This window comes from Hippoglossus hippoglossus, chromosome 13 (genome assembly GCF_009819705.1).
Source record: "Hippoglossus hippoglossus isolate fHipHip1 chromosome 13, fHipHip1.pri, whole genome shotgun sequence".
Lineage (NCBI taxonomy): Eukaryota > Metazoa > Chordata > Actinopteri > Pleuronectiformes > Pleuronectidae > Hippoglossus > Hippoglossus hippoglossus.
Window position 1 is genome coordinate 16,304,987 of NC_047163.1, and position 23,504 is coordinate 16,328,490.

The window sequence follows — 23,504 nt, forward strand, 5'->3', positions numbered from 1 at the left end:
AAACAGTATAGTATGCCACTCTGATCAAATAAAATAGATCCAAACAGTGTAATACTAATTTTTTTTAAAACTATTTCAAAACATATGAGATTTGAAAGTGAGACACTGAAAGAGGGTAGAAAAAGGAAGGGAAAAAAGCATAAAGGGGGAATGACTCAGGGAGATACAGGAGAGAGGAGTGTGCAAGGCAGGAATCCAGTTACAGTGAGACAGAGAAGGAAAGAAAAAAAAAAAAACAATGACACAAACTGATAATAAACTGATGACTTTTGCACTGTGGTCCCGCAGCTGCTGCTGACCAGGCTGTAACTGTATCATGAGATTCTCTGTCAGCTTCTTTGTTTCCGAGGACACAGCTGTGTCAAACCAAAATTAAAACAACCCAAAAAGATGCAAACTTTGTGTGTGTTTGTCTGTTTGGGATTTAACAATTGCACAATAATCTCTTGATCCAGAACCAATAACAGTATAGTTTTTTTACAAGCAGAAATGAGGGTGACTGGAGAAAAATGGGAGAGAGAGGAGAGGTGGGTGAAAAGGGGGGGGTGGAGAGAGAAAGAGGGAGAATCATATTTGGACTGTAGCTTTGCCTCAAAGCAATAAAGTACCAAATTATGTCCATAAATTTAAAGAAAGAGGAAGGAGGGGGAGGATAAACAGGAAAGATGTAATGTCTGAGGAGAGGGGAATGCAGTGTTTTTACAGCTGAGGAACTCCTACTTATGCAAATGTGCACACAAACACACCTGCGCGCACGCACACACACACCTACGCGCGCGCGCGCACACACACACACACACACACACACACACACACACACACACACACACACACACACACACACACACACACACACACACACACACACACACACACACACACACACACACACACACACACACACACACACACACACACACACACACACACACACACACACACACACACACACACACACCAGTCTGTCTTCGGTTAAAACCAATAAGCTCTTTTGGATCTGATTGAGAAATTCCACAGCTCTCTGTCACACATTCAGACAGAACCCCTCCTCTATTTAAGCACATCAGAGCCTCAGCACACACATGCAGACAAACAAACCAATTAACAGATAAAAATTGCACAAGACCCCCCCAGACACACACTCACACAAAGACGGAGACAAACTGCGTTTCTCTGTCTCACACACCACAGAAGACAGTAGTAGTCAGCCATCTGGAGGGGAACAACTCCACATGCAGGTGTTGTAGAGACGGTGTGAGTGCAACAATAGAGCTGGTTTATAGGAACAGTAACAGTAAAGATGAACTTGGGTCGAGTATCAGCACCAATTCATAAATCTCCTGCTTCTTGAGCATACATATCTGGGTCATGTCTTTACAGATGTAGGTTGCAAAAGCAGCCGTTATCTCGTTCCACGACATGATTCTTGTGTAGGTGGTAAAGGAGGTTAGTGGTGTTTGAGTACACTGTGGGATTTGGTCTGCAGAATAATTTGCCAAGTCTAGTTTTTTGGTCTTCTGGTTTTATGTTGAGTATTTATTCCCAAACCATGTCCATATGACAGAAGTAGTCTCCTTTTCTTTTTAGGTAGAATAATAATAATAACTTTATTTATCGAACACTTTTCAAAACAAAGTGCTGCACAACAAGAAAATAAATGGTAAAACTTCAGAAAAGTACATGAATTATAATGATGATAACAATAATGGAGATTAAAGACCAAAATAGCCTGGCACGGGGGCAGCCCCAATAAATTCAGAAAATACGCCTTCCAAAAATGTATATTATATTAATATTAAATTTATTTTTAGCAGAGATTTAAAAGAAGACATCATCTCAGACAGTCTTATTTCCTCAGGCAATTTATTCCAGAGCATTGAAGTCTGAGATGATCAGAGATTTAGCCCGTGGCCATGAAGAGCTTTAAAAGTAATAAACAATATCTTAAAACCAGAGGTGCAAGCTCTTTGTTCTGTCTTGGCTGGTCAGAGCCCTTCTCCTGTCGGGGAATTCCCACACTGTGTCATGTTCACTCTCCACCACGAGTGTTTGTGCTGCCTTCATGTAAATTTCTGCTGTGTTGAATAAACCCAAAATATCACCATTAGGAATGTGATTTCTGACACAATGTACTAAACTGTTGGGCATAATATAAAATTTTCTATCATCACCCAGTCCATCCTTTGACCAACAAAATCTAATCAGTTCTTCTTTGAGTTAAAGTAAATTTTTGAACAAAATTTAAGGAAATTTCCTCATAGAATTCCTGAGGTATCACATTCACAAGAATGCCACATACAACTCCCCCAGCCTCCAGCTACGACTGTTGTAGGAGTGGAGGCAATAACAACACTGACTTGCATCAGAAATTGAACAGCATTTACAAACACAGCAGGAAAAAAACTGCCTAATCTTAAGAGGCCAGAGTTATTTTTGTTTTGACTGACTCTGTGAATGCTTTTTTGTTTCAATACAGCCGATCACGCTAAAGAGAAAGGAGCAGAAAAGAAGGGAAGGAGGGTAAAACACACTGTTCCCTTCAGAAGGTTGGAAAAGGACACCTGTAATCAGGGCTCAGAAGGTGAAGCGAGTCCAACAAGAGAGAGAGAAAAAAAAAAAAAGAGTAGAATCACAAGAGTGAAAGAGTTCAAAAGAATTAAATCGGAGTCTGAACAACACAACCTGAAAGAACGGAAGGAGAAGTGCATGAGGTCTCATGGATCAATGAGAACCCATGTGACAGAATGAGCAAAGACCACTGGAGTGGGTTTGATTGTCACTTTTCATTTTAACCTTTCTCTGCTTGAATTTGGCAGAGTGCTTCCTCTTTTCCTTTGTCTGAAAAACAAAAGGACTATACCGTACCTGATATATTGACCTCTCCACTCAATCTTTGGCTTCTGTGTTTTGTGTAATTCTGCTCACTAACTAACAAACGCTAATGAAAACATAACTTTCTTGGCGCAGGTAATAAACTTATGTTAGTTCAAAATGGTCACAATCACACATCCATCCATTATCAAAAATGTTCCTCTTTCAAGGGTTGTAGGAGGGATTGCCAATGTATCACAGAGCTGACATATGTAGATTTTGTATTGAAACATTCACGCGCACACGCGCACACACACACACACACACACACACACACACACACACACACACACACACACACACACACACACACACACACACACACACACACACACACACACACACACACACACACACACACACACACACACACACACACACACACACACACACACACACACACACACACACACACAGTCCATTTAGAGTCTTCAAAATTACTTCAAACTCGACTCCGCTCCAAACTCGTGGCCAAATCAGGATTCTAACAAAAAACCTTCCTGCAGTAAGGTGACAGCGCTAATGACTGCACCACCATGCCTCCCCACGATGAATTCAATGTGCAAGATTCATGCCCACCATGTTTACTGTCTTAAACTTCAAGCCAGAGAAGTCAGAACTTTAGTTCAGTGCCTATGGGTCCACATTAGCCACCATGCTATACCATAGCATGATACACTTCACTTTGGTGAAAGACACAGTGTAGTGTAGATATCTCCAACGAGTGTGGCTCATTATGACCTGATGGGATGACACATTGCAAATAAATGCTTATGTGTTTGGTCCATGTGGACATACATGTGATGTCAGTGTACTGCAATTTATCAAAGCCATTCCCTCTGACCAAGTGAACCAATCAGGGGAAAGTACAATGAGGAAATGGGTTGTTTGAGTGTCTGAAGACCTCACGCCCTCCAACATCTGCTGCCTATGAAACAGGGAGTAATGCAATAACAGAAAGAGAGAGAGCGAGAGAGAGAGAGAAGCGAAGGGAATTCAAGAATCTTACCCAATTTCCCCAGAGAGAGGGAGAGAGGGAAAGAGACAGAGAGATATTATCTGGGTGTGTCTAAAAATCACAGGCCTACATCTGGCCTCAGCAGTTACACTGGACCCGACCGGAGGGAAAAGAGAGAGATGAGAGAAACAGGAGAAAGAAAAATATTGTGATAGGAAGATGAAAGCATTTCAGTGACGGACATTAATCAGAGACTGATTGCACTTGGCTGCAAACTCAGCATGATGCACAGACGTGAACACATGCGGCCCATTCTGCTTTGTTCACTTTGATATTACAGTGTGTTAAATGTCCAGCCAAAACTACTTCTACATTTATACGTGTACATATGTTCATATTTAAACCCAGATGTTTCGGAGCTGTTAGCTACATTATGTCCTTTCATTACCTCACCAGGCATGGTTTACTGTGAGAAGGATGGAGAAGAAGGTGGACATGAAAATCCAGATCAGATGAAGGAGGGGGAAAGAGAGGAATGAATATGACATGGAAAACAGAAGGATAGACAAAGAGGGGTACAAGAAAAGCACAAGAAAGCAGATCCCACCTCGAGCAGATCTACCTGTTGACATGACAAGCATTCATGACACACAATCCTACAGTGTGGATGGGGAAATGAGAGGACTCGGCCGGAAAGGGGAAGACAGACGGGACAAAAGAACGAGTAACAGCAGGGAGTGGAAAAAGAAAAAAGAAAAAGAGATGAATTTGTCTACAGAGGCCACTTTCCAAAACTCTAAATGCATAAAAACAGGCCCGTAAAAGAGGTTTTACTACAGCCACAGCATTTCACTTTGCTATAATAAGCACCAATAACATGCTGATTGTCCACAGCATGCAGCCAACACAGACGCGGTAAACACAAACTCAACCAGACTGGTAGTGGCTGTCCAAGTGGGAACATATTTAACTGATCTACTGCTATTTTTTTTATCCTAATAACAAAAATGGGTGTGTGACTTTTGTTTTAACAATTGCAACAAAGGTGCATTGTAACACGAGTTGTGACATTGTCCTTAACTCACACTTGGCACACATACTCTCAAACTGTCAACCCTCTTCCCCGTGTGAAATAACTCACAGTCAACTGTCAGTTCTCTCTCAAACATTTCTTATCCTTCACCCAGTGGGCTTTGGTTATGTCTCCCTCTTATAACATAAAAACACTTCAAGCACTTTCGGATGTCAAGAAAAAGGCTTCAAAAAAGGTTCAAATATCAGTGTGATGTAATAAATCAATGGAGAAGGAAGAAGGCTCATTTTTATTCCTATCACACAAAGTGGCAAAACAATCAGAGTTTAGATTCTCCCAAAAATAAAATCCAAGTTGAGATTAAAAGGTAACGACGGTGTTCTTGCATAAAAAATATATAAAAGCCAATTAACGAATCTAAAAGTAGTATCAGTAGTTGCAAAAGAGGAAAGAAAGGCAGCAAAGAGACGGATGAAGGGACAGAGAAGAAAAAAACAATGATGTTCATTGAAAGAGGGGAGTCTGTATTTACATCTACAGCCACACAAGCCAGAAATGCACATAACATGCCTACACACACACACACACACACAAACACACATTAATATGCAAATTAACATATCAGCCTACTCCAGTGAAAACCAAATAAGCTGACGAACAATAACTCTAATGTGCACCCACTAACAGAGCTACAGTCTCATGACAATCCACACACTTATACATGGGTTTGTTTAACTCCACTGAGATCCCAAGCTGTCAGACTCAAAGTCCATTGACACAGATTCCTGCGTTCGCACACACCTTCCCCCTAGAAAAACACACATTCACATTCTTCACAGAGTTCATCGACAAGAAGGCACAGATGCAGACGCACAATATTCTTTCACTACACTGTCCTACAGCTCAGCTCACACGCGCACACGCACACGCACACGCACACCTTACCTGAAAGTTTCCAGTTCCGTTCAGTCACTCCTCTGTTTTAATGGCAGCAGACAAAGACACGCACACAAAAGCAACCAGTGTTAAACGAAAGAGCTTGTGATGCTTCAGTCTGACAAGAAATAAGAAAAAGAGTCAGGACTGAAGAGATCAACTTTCTTCGGCAGTCCCAGCCAAACAATGAGGACAGGAGGACAGGAGGAGGAGGAGGAGGAGTAGAGGCGGAGTTACGGCACATTCCAGCTAAAGCAGTGTGTAATGATGTCACATTCAGAAAAAATAGGGAAAAACAAAGAAGAAAGGAAACAGAGAAGTGGAGACCAGAAAGCCAGGATTAGATAAACAAACCTGGATGGAGCCCACATGTGATGACTGCATAACGGACGTATCTCACAATCTATTATTTATGATAGTATTTTGACCAATAAAAGAGAAAAAGAGGTATAAAAGCAATCAGATTATTTCTCTCTCTTAAAACAGAGGAAACCCTGTGTCCAAAAGGTACAATACAATTTGACAAAACTCCAAGAAATGTAATTTCCCAAAGATAACAAGAATAGCAACATGGTGAGAAAGTAGTAACAGGAAAGGAAGATAGCAATCATGAAGGAGGACTGAATGAAGGAGGACCAGCAATCGAGCACAAACAAGCATCGACCGGTGTGCGTGTGTGTGTGTGTGTGTGTGTGTGTGTGTGTGTGTGTGTGTGTGTGTGTGTGTGTGTGTGTGTGTGTGTGTGTGTGTGTGTGTGTGTGTAGTAAAAAAACTTCCTTTAACTCCCTCTACACATCCCAAACACAGTGACTCAGTCACCCACATGCAGACACACAGACGGACCAGCTGAAATGCTTAAGTGGAGAAAATAGAAGTCACAGTCAGGTGCTGAATGTGACTCCCTCGCACACACTGTGTGCGTCCGTGAACGGTCAAGTAACAGTAAACAGTAAGTGGGTGAAGCAGCTAAGACATTTATTGCACTCAGTGGAGCAGAGCAAGGGCACAATTAAAACAAACCTCAATCGTATACCATTAACAAACTGTTCCCAAAAGTCTTGTGTGACTTTTACTCACCAAATATAGTGAATGAACATGAAGCAGACTCAGACACTGAGGAGGACACAAGGAGGGACGAATAGACAGGTACTCTAAGTCATGGACTATGTTGTAATGTCTCCTTTAAAGGAGCTTCAGCTGATTCTACTACACCAGAAATTCAAAGGAGTTTGATTGAAACCAATATTAATGCCATTCTCTTGTTGTTTATTCCATTTTATAATATACAGAGGCTTAACTCCTCCTGCAGCGGTGGTGAGCTTGGTTCTGACCAGGCCCCCACGTTCTCTCCCCATTTCACGCTTACAGTGTACTATCAAAAAAGGCAAAAATGCCCCAAACTATCTTTAAAACATATATATCAATCTATCTGTGTTTATTCAAAGCAGGATACATATGCAAACAATAAAAAAAACTGTGTACTCTAGCTTTAACTTTGACTGTGAATGTCAGTTATGAAGGTTATTGCACCCAGCAAACTGTACTTTACATGTTGAACTGCTTCTGTAATATGCATTGGTCTTCACCTTTAGAATCTAAAAGTTGTATTTAAACAAGAGCCTCACTAACAGTATCTGGTTCTATGTTGTTTTTATTTAGTTTCATAGGGGTCATTGGGTTTCTCTGTCAGTCATCTGTTCTATCTTACAAATCCGTACAAGAGTGACACTGAAAGTGCAAAATATACTGAATGTATAGCCATTAATTTAAAATCTTGAAATCTTAGTCATAGTATGAGGAGTGAGGGTGTATATACATGGTGTTTGTTTCTTAGCACATGCAAAATCCCGACATAGCTCAGCCTGTGATCTTCAGCAACGACTAAATGAATAAAGCCAACATCAACAGTTTTGTCACTTACGCCTATCTTACACAAGAAATGACTAACTCTTATCTCCGGAAAAAAAAATTCCAGAGAAATACAGACCGAAACAAATAATCGAAACGGATTTCAACTTACATTGTTGAGCTCCCTCTGGTTTCCATACAGGGGGTGGTACTTTCTGTATTTTCCCTGGCGGTATTTGTTGGTGATGAAACGTCGCCTTTCTTCACTGCAGCTGGAGGGCATCAAGGCCTCGCTTGGTGGGATGTTGGCTGCCCAGAAACTGTTTACCCGCTCGTTGCCAAGCAAAAGGAACACCTGCAGCACAAGTAGGGTTTAGGATGCGTAGCTCCACATTATGAATGGGAGGAGACATGTGTGGTCAGTAGCACGTTCTATTAATATACACTGTGCAGTTTATTAAGTATGTGTGTCTTTAATCAGTAATATCCTCTACTCTTGTGTGTAAATCAATAAACCACCAGACTACTGTATTATGTTGTGTAAGTGAACCTCATAAAAAGGAACCTCTGTATTAATTAACCTGCAGCTCTATGAGAGTTTAAGCAGCTAAATGCCTCGGTCATGAATAAGTAGTTATATGAAAAAGAAGTCTAACTGCAATAACCCATTAACCCATGTGTGTGTGTGTACCTGTATAAGCTCCTCTGTCCAGACTTTCCTGTCCATCTTTAGACTACGGACCTTGGAGATGCTAGGACCCAGTCCTCTGTGCTCTCCTGAAATACACACATAAAACACACATACACACCAATTACATCCTGACCTTGTAAAACTACTATAAAATTCTACATGAAAACAAAAAATCCAAACGCACAAACCTGCGCATCGTTTGCAGATCACCACGCACAAGTTGATGGCCGCCCATTCCGGCTTGGGAGTCCCACAGTCAGCGCAGACACTGTTGCTTGACTCCACCCAGATCCGGTCCGCCACCTCGCTATTGGACAACGCCTCACCTATGGCATTCCGCATGGCGTCCACCCACTGCTCCCTCAGCTGATCGGACTCTGCTATGAAACTACGAACAGAGACAAACACACGGTCGAGTGTTAGTGCCGACATGACGGTGTCACAGCCAACAAGAGACAGAAAGGAGAAGGCCTGTGCCAGCCGTGCGTGTGTGTTTCCTTATGAGTCCCCTGAGAACAGACTCCACTCTGCTCCTCTTTTGCAAAATATACTTGAGTCAAAGACTGGAAACTACTCAAGCACATACACACATATACACACACACAGACGGATTTGTGGCTTGACGCAGACTCTCATGTCTGAATCCTTCCTCTTCTCATCCTTGCTTCTCTTTGTGCTTAAAATACACACACACACACACACACACACACACACACACACACACACACACACACACACACACACACACACACACACACACACACACACACACACACACACACACACACACACACACACACACACACACACACACACACACACACACACACAAATTGTCTAAATCAAAACATATGCCAAAAACACAAACTTACAAAATCCTCTTGGCTCCCTCCTGAATTATCGAAAGTAGATTCACCACACACAAAAACTGCACATGCAGAGACAAATACACACTAGAGTCAATGCAGACTGAGACCAAGACACACACTGACACACGTTCCAGCTCAATACAAACACACAAGCCTTTTCAGATTGCTCCATCCTGTCAAGCTGAGCCACTGCACTGCAGGCTGTGCACTGTCGGCCAAGAGACCACACACACACACCACAACACATGCACTTGTGCAAACACACAAACCTCACTCTTCTTCACAGACAAACACACACACACACACACACACACTCATACAAAGGGCTTTTCACATTCTCCAAACATGTCCAGCTGAGGACTCTAAGGGCAGATGGACGGTGGGAATTCTCAGTAAAACATCATGATCTAATTTCCCATGACTATACAAGCAACAAGAGCAACTCGGTCACTGACTTGCATTGAACAATGTTGCTCTTTGAACTTGAGGAGTGTTCACATAATACTGGGAGATGCACACATCTAGGATGAGAGTTTGAGTCTACGTATACACACAGCAGAGTGAGTGTGTGAGTGTCTGTGGTGTGTGTGTGTGCGTGTTGCATTTGTGTGTACATACAGTACCTGAATATGCGGTAGGGTGTTGTGAGATCAAAGTTACGACGTTCAGAGTCTTTAACATTTCCTACATTCATCTCAATGGATGTGATACCAACTCCAATACGAAAGTCCTGAAAGAAAAACAAGGTATATCATTTCAACTATGTCGTTGTCTTCCATTATGTAACAACATACACATTTTAAGTATAACATTATTTTCATATTTCTTTTAGGAAAATGAGATTTTCCTTAAAAACTATGATCTTTGAATGTATTTTTTTATTAAAAATGTTTTATTTAGCTAAATAAAGATCAAATCACATAATAAACTGTGATTTGTACACACATCTCATTTCTGCACACATCAAACGCAGCGGGATCCTTACGTCTATGTGTTTGTAGAGGTAGACCTTATCTGAGGCGATGACAGTGTAAAGTTTGGAGCGCAACCCTTTGAGCTCCAAATAGCCCTGATAGTCTGGGGTCAAAAGCAAGCCAGGGCTCATGGTGTTGCGGCGATGGCGCCCCCTGTTGCAGTCCTGTAGTACAGTCACCCAGTCATTTCTCTCAGCTGAATAGAGCAAATACATGTATAAACACGGTTTGTAAAATATACATGCAAAAACGTATATATTTGTATGTGTAAAAGACAGGAACATGATATATTACGATGTAAATAAATCAGACAAAAACTGACAGACCTTCGCTTTCAGCCCTGAAGATAAATGTTCGGTTGTTTGTGGCGACCTCAAACTTGAGCTCTCCCACACTGGTCACATTAGTAATGTAGGCTGTTGAGATGATCCCCTTGGAATAAACGTCCTACAACACACCATACACACAGCAACAGCATTTCTGTTATACAGATCCATATCTACCATTCAGCATGAAATGAGTCTGCATTTGTGTGTGTGTGTGTGTGTGTGTGTGTGTGTGTGTGTGTGTGTGTGTGTGTGTGTGTTGTTACCTTGTCATTTTCAAAGTATCTCAGGTAGTCAACATCCAGTTTTACCCATCGTCGCTGGTAATAAAGGGCTCTGTATATGATGTATGTGAGGACAGACACACAAACACATGAAAAAAGCACATAAGAATTTTTGGGATTATCACATTTACTTTAGCACATCTGATTGTGATGCAATTACAATTTTTCTCTTTATTTCTCCCAAATGGGATTAAATGTACTTGAAAAACTCACAAAACTTGTCACACTTATCAGTCGTGGTGAAAATTTACATCTAAAAATGGTTCTTGCAAATGGCTGAATGCTTTGATCTTATCCCAATGAAAGGTTAATAAGACAGATTTTCTTTGTGTCAGTGGTGTGGACTCAAATTTTGTTGTTTTGAAATCAGATCTGGCCCAAACTTCACATTTAACAGTCTGCAGTTATCTTTATAGTTGCACAACACATTTTTCATGTGAAATATTTGTTGCTTTGAAATGTGCTCTCTAAATAAACTGGTTCGACTAGAACTGGAATAGCAGCACTGCTAATAGGTAGTATGTTAATGTAGGTCACCATTTTAGTTTAATTATTGTTTCATTGTTATTTATAGTTGAAGGGTTTATGTTCTGTGAAAAGCATACATAGCAGTTGACCTCTTTAACAGTAGCAGAACGTCAGTTTGTGTGTGTATTTGTTGCCATTTATACCCCTGAGGTGGATTCTTGTCCAGCCAGCCCATCTTGATGACGGCAGCGTGCTGAGAGCTGTCTTCTTGACAGGCTGAAGCCCGTCTGCCAGTGGCAGGCAGGTAAACACTGCCTTGTACGGTACTGAGGCCACTGTCATGCCATTGGGAAGAACTTTGGAAGAACAAACATTGCACACAGACTTAAATACTATTAAAGTCCTCCAATGTTAAAAATCAACAGTTTGAAATATGTCACCTTGAGCCTCTTATATGATAAATTTTGAGTGAAATAAGCTGTCAACGCCATGGCTAAGTATTTCCACATTAAGGGCATGGTCACACATCGGTGGATGCAAACTTCACCAAAATTGAACTCCACACAAAGCCACCCTGCGGATTTCCTTTGCCACAGGAAGTGAATGTTCTATTCCCACCTTGCTCACAAAGATTGGAAGGTGACGGAGGTTTGCTACTCTCAGAGTCGTGTATGTGTGACCATGCCCGATCACTGCAGTGAACATTTGCCAGTAAAAAAAAACCTGTTTCAGACAGGCAGGGTTTGTGATGCCAAAAACCTTATAATATAATGGTCTGTTGCACAATAAAGGTCAGTGGTGTTCTGATGACCAAGAGTCACAAGTCTCATTTGCTCACAAGTCTCAGTGCTCATTTGTTTAACTAGTGAACAGCATAAGTATTTTGGGTTTCTGTGTTTGTGTTAATGCCTTTTTCTCTCGGTGTGATCATGCATGACTCACTCCTCATCATCCAATTGCTCATCATCACTGCAAAAAGAATTGTACCGCCCCTTTATTCCACCAGGTATTTGCAGGGACATATCCTATTGGAGGAGACAGATGTCAGTCACATTGCGCAGGAGAAGAGGAAGATGAGTGTAAAAGACGGAAGTATTCTCACACTCTTACCCTCTCTGGTGTTTTCATGCTATGAACAATGGGGTTAATGAAGTCTGGATCCTCATATTCATCAGAGCTATCATCAAGTGAGTTCTGACCTAAAGGAAAGGAGTAAAAGATGAGAAGTAAGCTGTGCAGTTTGAGCTTGGTTTGCTAGTAAACCTGCAGAATGATCCAAGAAAAGAATAATTCTTTTTAATCATGTAATTATGTTCCTGCTGTCAAAAATCCCATTTAGACTTCAGTGAGAAGCTGAGTCAAAATTCTTCAGTGGCAATTGCCTCAATTAATCATAATTAATTAATCATAACCAGCAATTCATCTTTTAGAAATGTCTATAATTGAATTGGAGTCCACCTGAGTTAGTGAACTCAGTCAAGTCAACTGGTTGGACGTGATCAGTCCAAAACCAAACTATGAGGTCAAAGGAACTACAGAGCATAGACACAGGATTGATTAGAGGCTACAAACAATTCTGCTGCAAAGTTATTCCATGAAAGAGTCTGGGAAAAAAATAGTCTTCCTGGAGTTTGCTTCTTGGCCAAACTATGGACTTTTTCAGTTTTTGTTCTAATAAAGCAACAAACCTTTTTAGTTTAGTTTTCCATTATGACATTTTAATATCAAATCAATTACTTTAAAGTATTCTAGCATAAGGTAGAAACATAATAAAATGGCCTGAATAGTTGGTCTTTGCACATGTTAATGGTTTAACATGATGACTATATAATTTGTTTTCTCTAAATTGAAATGAAAAAGTTTTTTCCACTGTGAGACTAGCACACACTTAGTAATACCCAACTAACTACCTATTTGTTCACAGGAGTTAAGGATGAACTGTTAAGCTGATAATTGTTAGCGAAGCTTAGAAATGATTGTAAACAGTCTCATCTAAATAAGGAAATATCCTCAGCAGCAGATACAAAATTCAAAAGGTTAGGTTGCAAACACTGTGCGTTTTTCACTGAGAAACGCTGAATGTAATCAAAGCAGTATCAGTGTAGTTATGTCTTGAGGGACAGTTGTTTGTGTTTATGTTCCCTTCTGTATATAGCTAATGTATGGATACGCTTATTTTTGTACAGTTGCATGTGTATATATAAGGAATTAGGGGAGTTTAAGTACAGTATGACCTGGAAAGAAACTTCAGCCAAAGTGTGTTATTGTCCATTTCTTGAAGATAAAATGCCAAAAATAACACTAAAAAAGGACTTAAGGCTGATTATTCTACTTACTGAATTCACAGGAAGGTCTGGAGACCCTCAGCTGAGCGTCAGGTTGAGTTGAATGTTGTGCGTTTTCTTGAGTTTGGGGTGTCCTTATTCGAGGGGGGACCTGGGGAGTTTGGTCTTTCTGCATCTCATCTGTGACTGTCTTGGTAGGAGAGGCACTGAGGGATAAAAGGCGTAGAAGACAGGTCAACAGAGGTCTGGACATCAGGAGACGAGTCCTCAGACAGCATGTCGATTGGAGATCTGGTGAAAATTCCACACAGACGGGTGATTCCATACATCCTCTGCTGGGCGGACAGCCCCTTCGACAAAACCACCAGCCTTCTTTTCTCTCATTCCAAGGTAAAAACTACAAAAATAACTTAATTTGAGATTTGACTTGAGGCATCCAAAAAAATCCATGTGCAAGCAGCACAGTTACACAGAAATTATCTCTCTAAAAAATGCATGAAGAAAAATAAAATAATTGAATCATTCTGGTTAACATTTCCGGTAACCAGATTGAGTTCACATTATTGACCGCTGCTTCGGAGCCTGAACTTTCTTCATTGGTCCGAGAATTGATCCCAGAACTGTGGCAAACTGGCGTCCCTCTGCTCTCCTCCTGACTGTGTTCTCTCTAAACCTATGGCCTCAGCAGCAAGTCTGAACCTGCACCACTTTGTAAGATACCATCCCCATGTAAACACAGCATACCTCTGGTCCAGAGGTATGCTGTGTTCACATTTGGGGGGAATTGATGACAGAGAGAGTAATTTTTATTCTTAAATATTGATGAATGAAGAAAAAATTGGGCTCCAGCAGAAGGGACACTTTTCTCATCCAGGGCAAAAGGGCAGGTGCTTGAGCACCACTAGGGGTCTATCTGTGCACGTGCCTGCCTCTGGATCCCCCATGAACACACACACAAACACAGTGTGTGCACTACAGCTGTGACGGCATACCAATCGTACAATATTATCACCATGAAGACAGTCGAGCTTTCACAGTAGAGGGACAGGATAGGCCTTATGGGAACCGGTTTTACAGAGTAATTATCTAACATCTAACTACGCTTGCCAATACTTTTAATGAACATCCTACTTATTATGTGTTAGTTTGTGGCTTCAAAGTCATAACATTTAAAGTGAAAGAGCAAACATTTTATGATTTAAGATTGAACTCCCATTGTCAAGTGAGCACGTTCTAGAAGTTAACACTGAAAAGGTAGCACTTACTACAAAGTTCTCCCACTCAAGAGAGTCAGACTGATACGCGATCGAGGGGTTTGTTTATTTCTGGGTTGAGGTGTAGAGCGAGGTGGTAGGGAAACACTGACACTCCACACAGGGGGTGGGGTTAACTCCTGTTTTCGTGTACAACTTGAAACACGTAGTGGTGGCATTGACCAAGGAGTGCAACGGCAGCTGATGGCGGGTCAAGAGTCTACAGTAAACCCAGAACACTGACTATTTTTCACTACTTCACTATGCATGGGGACTCTTCCGCATCACCTCTGAACTGGAACTATGTGACAACGTCCGAGATAGTCCAGCTCGGAGCCAGGCATGGCTGGAGGGGACGCCAAACAGACCGTGCCATGGTTCATGGGCCTATGGGTGGAAGAAGTCAGGAATTTGGCTGAAAAGTGTGAGTGATCCATAACCTCCCTAGTCACAAGGTCTGCCTGCACATAGGCAAGTAAGGCATACCATTCAAGTAAACTGCACACACCGCAGGGGGTGAATTAAATGTTACCAGGTGAGCGTGAAGGAGCGAAGCCTAACATTTAATAGTAGCGAGCCAGTTCAGTTAATCTCATTACATGGATCAACGGTGAATCAAAACTGCTGCACTATAAAATTCAACAGTGTGATCAGGTCTTCCTCAATGCAACACACTCACATAGGATCATAACGGCTAACATATAGAGAATAACACATTCATGCAGCAAACACTACCTCAGGTCAGTCTCCTCATTCTCTCCTCAAATGCCAAACAAAAACTAGATTTACTGCCTCATGGTTGTATGCCTCTGTCAACCAGTCAAGCTGTGGGAAAATGGTCACATCACCCACAGTCCCATTCCCCCGATTCTGGGTTATGGTGTTAAAAATAGCCCGTTTTTGAAGTGGGCCTGGAGCAAATTTGAAGGAATTCCCTTAGGTTTTCCTGAGATATTCTGTTGAACAGGCCAATAATGATTTTTTTTTTAGGTTGAGGTTAGTTCACCTTTGAGTCCAAGTAAACATTTGTGGTAAATTTGAAGGAATTCCTCGGAAGCGCTCCTGTGATACCGCATTGATGAAATATGGACAAAAAGATAACCCTTGTTGACGGGAAAGTCAAGAGTGAGCCAACAGGTTCCCGTACATCCAGAATTGAGAAACTTCCTCTTTATTCCTCCTTCCTATGTTTATTTCCTTCTCATTAAAACCATTTACGGTTTGAAAATAATAAAAGATATCGGTAACACAACGATGCTAAACAGTATTTTTAGCTTGACAAAATGTGAGACTGTGTCCACACAAAGCCTTACTTTTACAAGTTATTATATGCGCCAACTCTGAGTCAAATAGTAGTTGAAAAAATTATATTTTAGTCTATACAATTCAAAGTGTATGTGAAAACCCTCACGGTGGCAGTTCAGTCAGGTTAAAGTACTTTACTTTATGACTTTAATAACCTAAGGAAGTTGTTATTGTTATAGACAGCCGGTTGTAGATTTGACATACTGGCTGTAAAGCAGCATTCAAACAAATGAGGTTCCACCATATGAAATAAACTAAGGACTGATATAGACTTTGATTTATAAATAAATTAAGGACTGATGTAGACTTTAATTTATAAATAAATACGAGTTATTACTTAGTTCTGTTCAATAATACATTCGAAAATGATACAGAAAACCCACAAAGGCAGGAAACTGACCTATTGACACAGTTCCTTCTTCTCAGAGGAAGAGAGCTAGCGGCATGCTATATTTAACTTGCTCTCTGCTAGCTAACAGATGACAGTATAGGCTGAAGAAACAATGACTATTCCTTTCTCCCCCACACACACAACGTGTACGTAAACTTAAAATTCTGGGGAAATATTCGACATTATAACCCAAGATCAACAGACAACGGCTTCCCATGAGCAATGGTGTTAATGCAGGAAGTGGCACGAGTGTTTCTTGCAACAGCATCCATGTGTTAAGGGTTAGAGTTAGCAGTTTGCTACATCAGAGCAACGACAATTTAGGCCACACTTTCACACATAATACACAACTTTTGTCTATAGAAACAGTCAGTATGTAATTGACAATAGTGAAAGATAATAATAAAGTAAAGAGCTGTAAAGACCTCAATGACAACTAAACACACCAAGGATGCCTTCACCATATCTTATTTTACTGCATTAGTATTCCTCACAGACAGACAGGTAACTCACCAATGTCAATACTGGTGTCAGTTCTCCAGCATGTACAGCCACAGGACAAAGCTAACTTACACTTTCTCTGATAAAAGTCAAATAAACTCATGTAAACATAATACAAGTCCCACTCAAAGGCACAGATAATAGAAAACTGGGGCAGCACACCGCAAGAGCACAAAGCATCACAGCAAATAAAGCAAAGCTTCCTGTTTTGAAACACTGACATAGAGAGAACAGAGTGAGGAGAGACAGAGGAGAGCACCTGCTAAAAAAACAAGTACAGACAGACAAGAGACCTGTAGAGATATGGTTTCTATCAGCATTACCTGTCTCGACATATTTAAAAAGGAGTCCACTTCAGTGATGATACAACAAACGCACATCGCAGAAGAGAGGGGAGAGTGGAGACAAAAAAAAGGGTAGGAGGAAATGACAGGCTAAACAAGAAATGGGAGGAGGCAATCAAGCGCACAGGCGAGGAAACACAAGAGCAACAAGTGAATGTGATTATTTGCTGGTCACAAATAATCTGAAGGTAGTTCCTGGTAATAAATCACTGTTTTCCTTTATCTCTTACTTTCTTTTATCTGCTGTTTCACAGAGGCTTATGATGAGGAGGGTTTTTAAACCACCCTGTGTTCTCCATTGTAACTTCCCTTCTTTCTACAGCCAGTTTCTCTTTAAAAAAAAAAGAAAAAAAAAAGGGAGGCACAGCGCATGCTCATGTTACTCATAACAGAATTCAAACGTCTGAAGCAAGGCTGGTGACAAACACAATGCTCCGGTGTGACATATTAAATGCGCATACACAATTGTTAAGAGAAGGTTACAACAGAGCCTGTGGAAAAAATACACACACGCACAGTACACACCCTCAAGCGGTCAGACATACACAACTACAACACAAACTGCATGCAGCCTTACAAGCGTGGTCATATATTTCTGTTTACAACTTGGCCACTGAGTTTTAGGTCCACTCAGTCAGTCAGTGTGATTCAGTATTTCGGTATAAGGAAGTGTAATTTTGATTTCAGGAAGTGTTTAAAAGTCACTATTAACAATATAAACTGTTTCTAAGAACTTCCAACCAACATTTAGTAGTATAGTTGTCGGGGCTAGTAATTATGTAAGAGTGACCAGGCTTTTGGTTTTTGTGTGTTGTGGTATAATATTCTTCTTTTATGTTATCTATCTTATTTTTTTGTCTTGTATTGTTCTGTGTTGTTTTATTTTGTAAAGCACGTTGTAACCTTGTTCATATAAGTGCTATAGAAATAAAGTTTTATTATCATTTATTATAAAAAACTTTAACTTAAATTTGAAAAGTGATGCATTTTACCATCTTAGCCAATAGGGGGCAGCACTATCCTCTGAAATGGAACACACTACAAAACACACACACTACAGACAATCAATCACATTACTCATTTTGCTTAGATATTGTACCCTCAATTAAAAATATATTTTTATATATTAGAGACTTTAAATACCAATCCATTTAAAAGTAAATGCACCCAGTAAACAGCAGAGGTGAGAACCCCCACTCTGTTGGAGCACACAGGCACAGGTTTGGGCTAACTTAAACCATGAAAGAGTGTGACTAACATCACCAAATTTAAACTATCTCAAGTTATTCTGTTGTGCATTTTTCTGCTACAATTTGATAAATGACAGATGAAATCAATGTGAGAGGAAAGAAGAAGTAGTTTTGATCCACAAAAATAGGAAAACAGCTGTCACACCCCTTCACTCTGCACGTGCTCATATCGATGTCACAAGATCCACGAGTGAAACATTGTATGTGTAATACGTTCACAGACAGCCAAACAGAAAACTAAAAACACTCATGAAAAGCTGCTTTAACATCCATTTAAGAAAACAGTCTTACCTGTGAGCTCTGGGAGACTGTGCAGGAACCCTCTGCCGGATTGGTGGAGGGCCTTTAGGTACTCCCCCCGCTTTTGGAGGGAGAGGAGGAGCATTTCTGTCGTGGCTTTGAGGAGCAATGGGAGAAACAGGTGACATTTTTATCCCTCCATCGATTACCAGATGTTGGGCAGCCGGCTGAATGGCTAATGTCTGTGGCCGGGTTTGTGTAGAAGTATGGGTAGGGGTTCTGGTGGGGGTTAAACAGCGGGACACGCTCGGTGCAGCTGGAGCTGTAACATCACGTCTGTCTAGTTTAGGGGAGATGGGGGTACGAGCAGGAGGTGAGGGGCTCAGGGCAGACGTAAAGCACTGTGGAGGGCAGTTGGGGGTGCTACGTGGGGGGACAGGGGGTAAAGGGGGGTCAGACATTGGAGAGACACGAGGGCCGGGGGGGCAGTCCACTGGAGCACTAGAGCGAAACTTAGTCCTCTCTTTAGGCACAGGTTTCTCCCTGTCTCCATCTACCCCTCCGTCCCCCTCTTCTTCTTTGCTTTGTCCAGGTGCTGTTTGTCTTTGTTCAGGAACCGACTTCTTCCCTCCTCCTTCATTTTCCTCTTTCATTCTGGACACTTGTCTCTCCTTAGGGACTGGTTTCTCTCTTTCTCTGGGAGTAGGTTTCGATGTCTCTCCATCTTCTCTCTCCGTTTGCTTAAAGATAGGTTTTTCCTCCACAGGGAGAGGTACAGGTCTCTCTCTGTGTAACACTTTAGCATGTCCTGTTTCCTCAGATCGCTGCTCCCTCTCAGACATTAGAGGCTGACTGTGCGTGTCAGATTGTGTGTCACGATTACCATGTGTTTTGTTCAAGCTGGCCAGGATGCGTCTCTGGTGACCCGGCAGGGTGATGCCCATTCGCTCCAGCTGATCTGGTGTGAGGTTGCGACACTGCCGCAATGTTGCCAGCCCGGCGTTCCGAAATGCCTCAGAGTATTGCTCCAGACGAAGTACACATAACCAGTCCCACACATCTGCACAGCACTCAGACTGAGACATGATGTGTGTGAGTGAAGCACCCGTGAGGACAAGTCCACATCCGCAGAGAAAATGCAGACTTTGACAATTTAGATCATGGTTTACACAACCTGTGAGAGGGAGAAAAAACACATCAACATAAGAAGAGGTTTTCAAGAGGAACAACAACAAAAAAGCACTGAGAGTGTAAACTCAGCTCTATTTCTCACGTGCTTATGCTTTCGCCAATAACGTTTTTTAGCGTCCATGCAAACAACTCATAGTTTCATTGGCAGCTGTGCGCGTACCCGTAAGTGGATTGCAATGTACTGTAGTTCTCTTTCTCAGGAAGTTTCTCAAGAACCTCTCTTTCACGCTATAGTCTGCGCAGGTTTCACTCAGAATCTGTTGCGTGTGAAAGCGTGGTCCCTGTGCTTGCACATGCACCCCCTCTACCGCCATAGATTGAATGAATCACGTGGGAAACGCTGCAGAGTAACTGAAACAAAATTCCTGGATCTGCCCATTTCATTGGATCTCCACCAAAACTGAATGGGTTCTTTCTGACCCAACGCATCCGTCCACCAAGTTTCATGTTTATCCTTCCAAACGTTTTTGCGTATTCCTGCTAATTTACAGACAGACAAACAGCAGTGTGTGTGTGTGTGTGTGTGTGTGTGTGTGTGTGTGTGTGTGTGTGTGTGTGTGTGTGTGTGTGTGAGTGAGAAGAGGGTGATGATTCTCACCTAAGTAAAAGAGGAAGTTAACATCTTGATAGTAAGATCCCAGAGCAGTTTAGTCATTTTGATGAGCCCTGTCATTTTCAACAGCTTCAACAGAAGACATGTCTTACCTTTTCGGGCTGGACATATATGAATCCAAAAATGTTTACAATTACTTTACTTCAAGCATTTCTTTTAAGCAGCCGTCGCCAAAACTGCACTTGAATTTAAGACAACCACACCAACTATGGGAGGAAGTGTCATTGACAAGTATTGGCACACACTGCATTTTCACATTTTTTTCTACTATACTCTTGAATGCTGCATAAGTGGAATCAAGGCCAGCTTCCGACAAAGCCTACCCATCCCTTTCCATCAACACTCTTAACATACCATCCACTCAAGGTTTTATTTCTCAAATCCACGATGTCTTAGGACATAGCGTTCAAACTGTCCAAGTCTCTGGATTTCCTTTTCAAGGCTTTAATTCACAAATAGCAGACAGTACCAGCTCCGAGCCTTCACACGACGCAAGCCTGCCTGACAGTAAGCAACAGCTCAGTGAGGACAGCTGTGATGAATAAACTGAAGCGATCACATAAATGAATTTTGACACTGCAATAACTTTGGACTATACTGGACCTCCAAGCAATTTGCTGCTGTCAAAAACATTATTTAAACACCTACTGCATTCACTGTGTTTTATCTCTCTGCCTTTAGCTGCTGCTTTCCCAGACATAGCCATAAATACAGTGTGTCCTAAACACACACACACACACTAATCAGTTTACACAGCTATCTTTGTTAATACACTGCATTGGGTCAGTGCCAGAGCAAAAATGTGAAATTTAATACATGTAGAAGTGGTTGCAACTTCTTTTATATCAGCTAAATGCCAGGTCCACTAGTACAATTCCTCACCTGACTGGAGGACTACTATGCTAACAGTACGTTTTTTAGCCATGGCATTCAAGTATCACAGGGTACAGTAGCTGGTTTCGAAGGTAATTACTAAAACTATAGTCTCATTAACTCTGCCAAAGATTTGTTTGTTTCGAAGCAGGATTACACAAGTCATCTTTATTTTCATTCAAATGAAATCTAAAATAAATTTTATAAAGTTAATAAAGTTAAATTACTTTTTTGTAATTGTATTTAGTTATGATACAAATAACTGACAGGCTGTTTCATACACAGTACTTGCACACATGAACATTAGCTACACTGACAAGCAGCAGCCCATGCAAAGACAAAATACTGACAGTTGCTACTTTAACCCGTTGTTGTTGACTGGAAGTGAGGGAGCACAGAATAACCCCAAAATACTATTCAGCAGTATGTGAGTGTGTTAAAATGAGTGTATTTCCTGTCAAACATTCGCTCGAACAAGGCCCCAGAGGCCTGAGGTCAGTGTGAAGTTGCTCTAATCTTTCTGATCAAAAGGTAGTTGCAGTTCCTATTTTTGAATTGAGGAACTAAGAAAACTAAGAAACTGTCTGGTCTTCAGCTGCCACACACGCGCACGCGCACGCGCGCACGCGCACGCACGCACGCACACGCACCACTCTCATCCATGACTTCACAGGGCATTTCATTGACTAACATACATTTCCTGCAGCATTACTCTAGCCTTTACCATTATTAGTACCTGCCTAACCCTTACGTTAACCTAAACTTAACCTTAAAACTTGTCTTCACTATGAAATTTTCTGGTAATTAGTGATTTATGTTGTTGGGACGAGTCCTCCTAATGTAGCTGTGTAAACAGATTAAGGTCCCCACAACCTCAGTAATACCAAACTCACATATCCACTCACACAAAAGGGCTGATTAAGGACTTTTCTGGTCCAAAGTGCTGAGGATAAAAATAAAAATTGTGTTTGGTCAAATATCCAGAGACCAGCTAGTTGAATGTGTGTGTGTGTGTGCGAGCGCGTGCGTGCATGTGGCATTAGGAAACAAAAGTGGTAGGATCTAGCATTTTACTCTCTGGTCATTTCAATTCATTTATCTCCACTCTCTCCTTCTCAGTCCGTCCCTCCCTCCCACTCAGAAAAGTGCCAATAACAGGGTCTCTGTGCTGCCTGCACAATGGGTCATTCTGTTGCCCAGGCAAGTGCACACGTACACACACACACACACACACACACACACACACACACACACACACACACACACACACACACACACACACACACACACACACACACACACACACACACACACACACACACACACACACACACACACACACACACAGAGAGAGAGAGAAGAAGAAAACACAAGGTGGGGGCTCACTGTTCAAGACTGGTCACAAACTCTATAAAACAAGTGCGCAACTAATAATATTGTGTGTGTGTGTGTGTGTGTGTGTGTGTGTGTGTTTGAGAGTAAAGATTGGGGTGCTATAGAAATTGTTTTTAAGGCATCATATCCCTTTTTTTAATTATGCCATGTTCAATTTTCTCTCTTTTACAATTATCAGTGCTGCCAATGGCAGGTTAGAATCCTCCCCATTGTACAAAAATGAAGATAAAATATCCCGGACACAGGGGGCGCCATTTCACGCTTTGACGTGATTTGGAGTCAGAGTCTGCACATTTGTGATAATTGCGTGAAGCTGCAGTAACAATGTCCCACCATTAGATGTGCTGGACCAATCACGAGTCAGTCTCAGCTGTCAATCATGATGTTTTACCCCGTCTTTATAGCATCAAATAACTCATTTAAACCAAATTTACCAGAAAAAGAAAACAACAAACATCAGTGTGATAAGAACTATCTATAATGACACAAACCATCTTTAAGAATAATTTATTTGACGTGTACTTTGACATTTTAGTTTGGCCCATGTCTCAACCACTAACATGGAGGAGGAGGGGCTTATGACCTATACTGCAGCTATGATGATT

At 41.4% G+C, this 23,504-nt stretch overlaps 1 protein-coding gene across 7 annotated transcripts in view; it reads right to left on the minus strand.

Annotated features, from left to right (window-relative positions):
* The window catches only part of LOC117773450 (arf-GAP with Rho-GAP domain, ANK repeat and PH domain-containing protein 1-like), a 47,820-nt gene that overhangs the window by 19,871 nt on the left and 4,445 nt on the right, over positions 1–23,504 (minus strand). For 6 of the 7 annotated variants that reach the window (XM_034605410.1, XM_034605413.1, XM_034605411.1 and 3 more), the window contains exons 2-13: positions 18,879–20,001; positions 13,595–13,749; positions 12,369–12,457; positions 12,201–12,283; positions 11,462–11,614; positions 10,773–10,842; positions 10,507–10,627; positions 10,192–10,376; positions 9,830–9,936; positions 8,526–8,725; positions 8,338–8,423; positions 7,819–8,001 (exon numbers count right to left, since the gene is read on the minus strand). In XM_034605410.1, coding sequence (XP_034461301.1) covers positions 7,819–8,001; positions 8,338–8,423; positions 8,526–8,725; positions 9,830–9,936; positions 10,192–10,376; positions 10,507–10,627; positions 10,773–10,842; positions 11,462–11,614; positions 12,201–12,283; positions 12,369–12,457; positions 13,595–13,749; positions 18,879–19,912 — 2,466 coding nt within the window. In that variant the 5' untranslated portion in view covers positions 19,913–20,001. Of the gene's footprint in view, positions 1–7,818; positions 8,002–8,337; positions 8,424–8,525; positions 8,726–9,829; positions 9,937–10,191; positions 10,377–10,506; positions 10,628–10,772; positions 10,843–11,461; positions 11,615–12,200; positions 12,284–12,368; positions 12,458–13,594; positions 13,750–17,316; positions 17,453–18,878; positions 20,002–23,504 lie in introns of those variants that run through there. The other variant, XM_034605414.1, reaches the window with a different exon arrangement.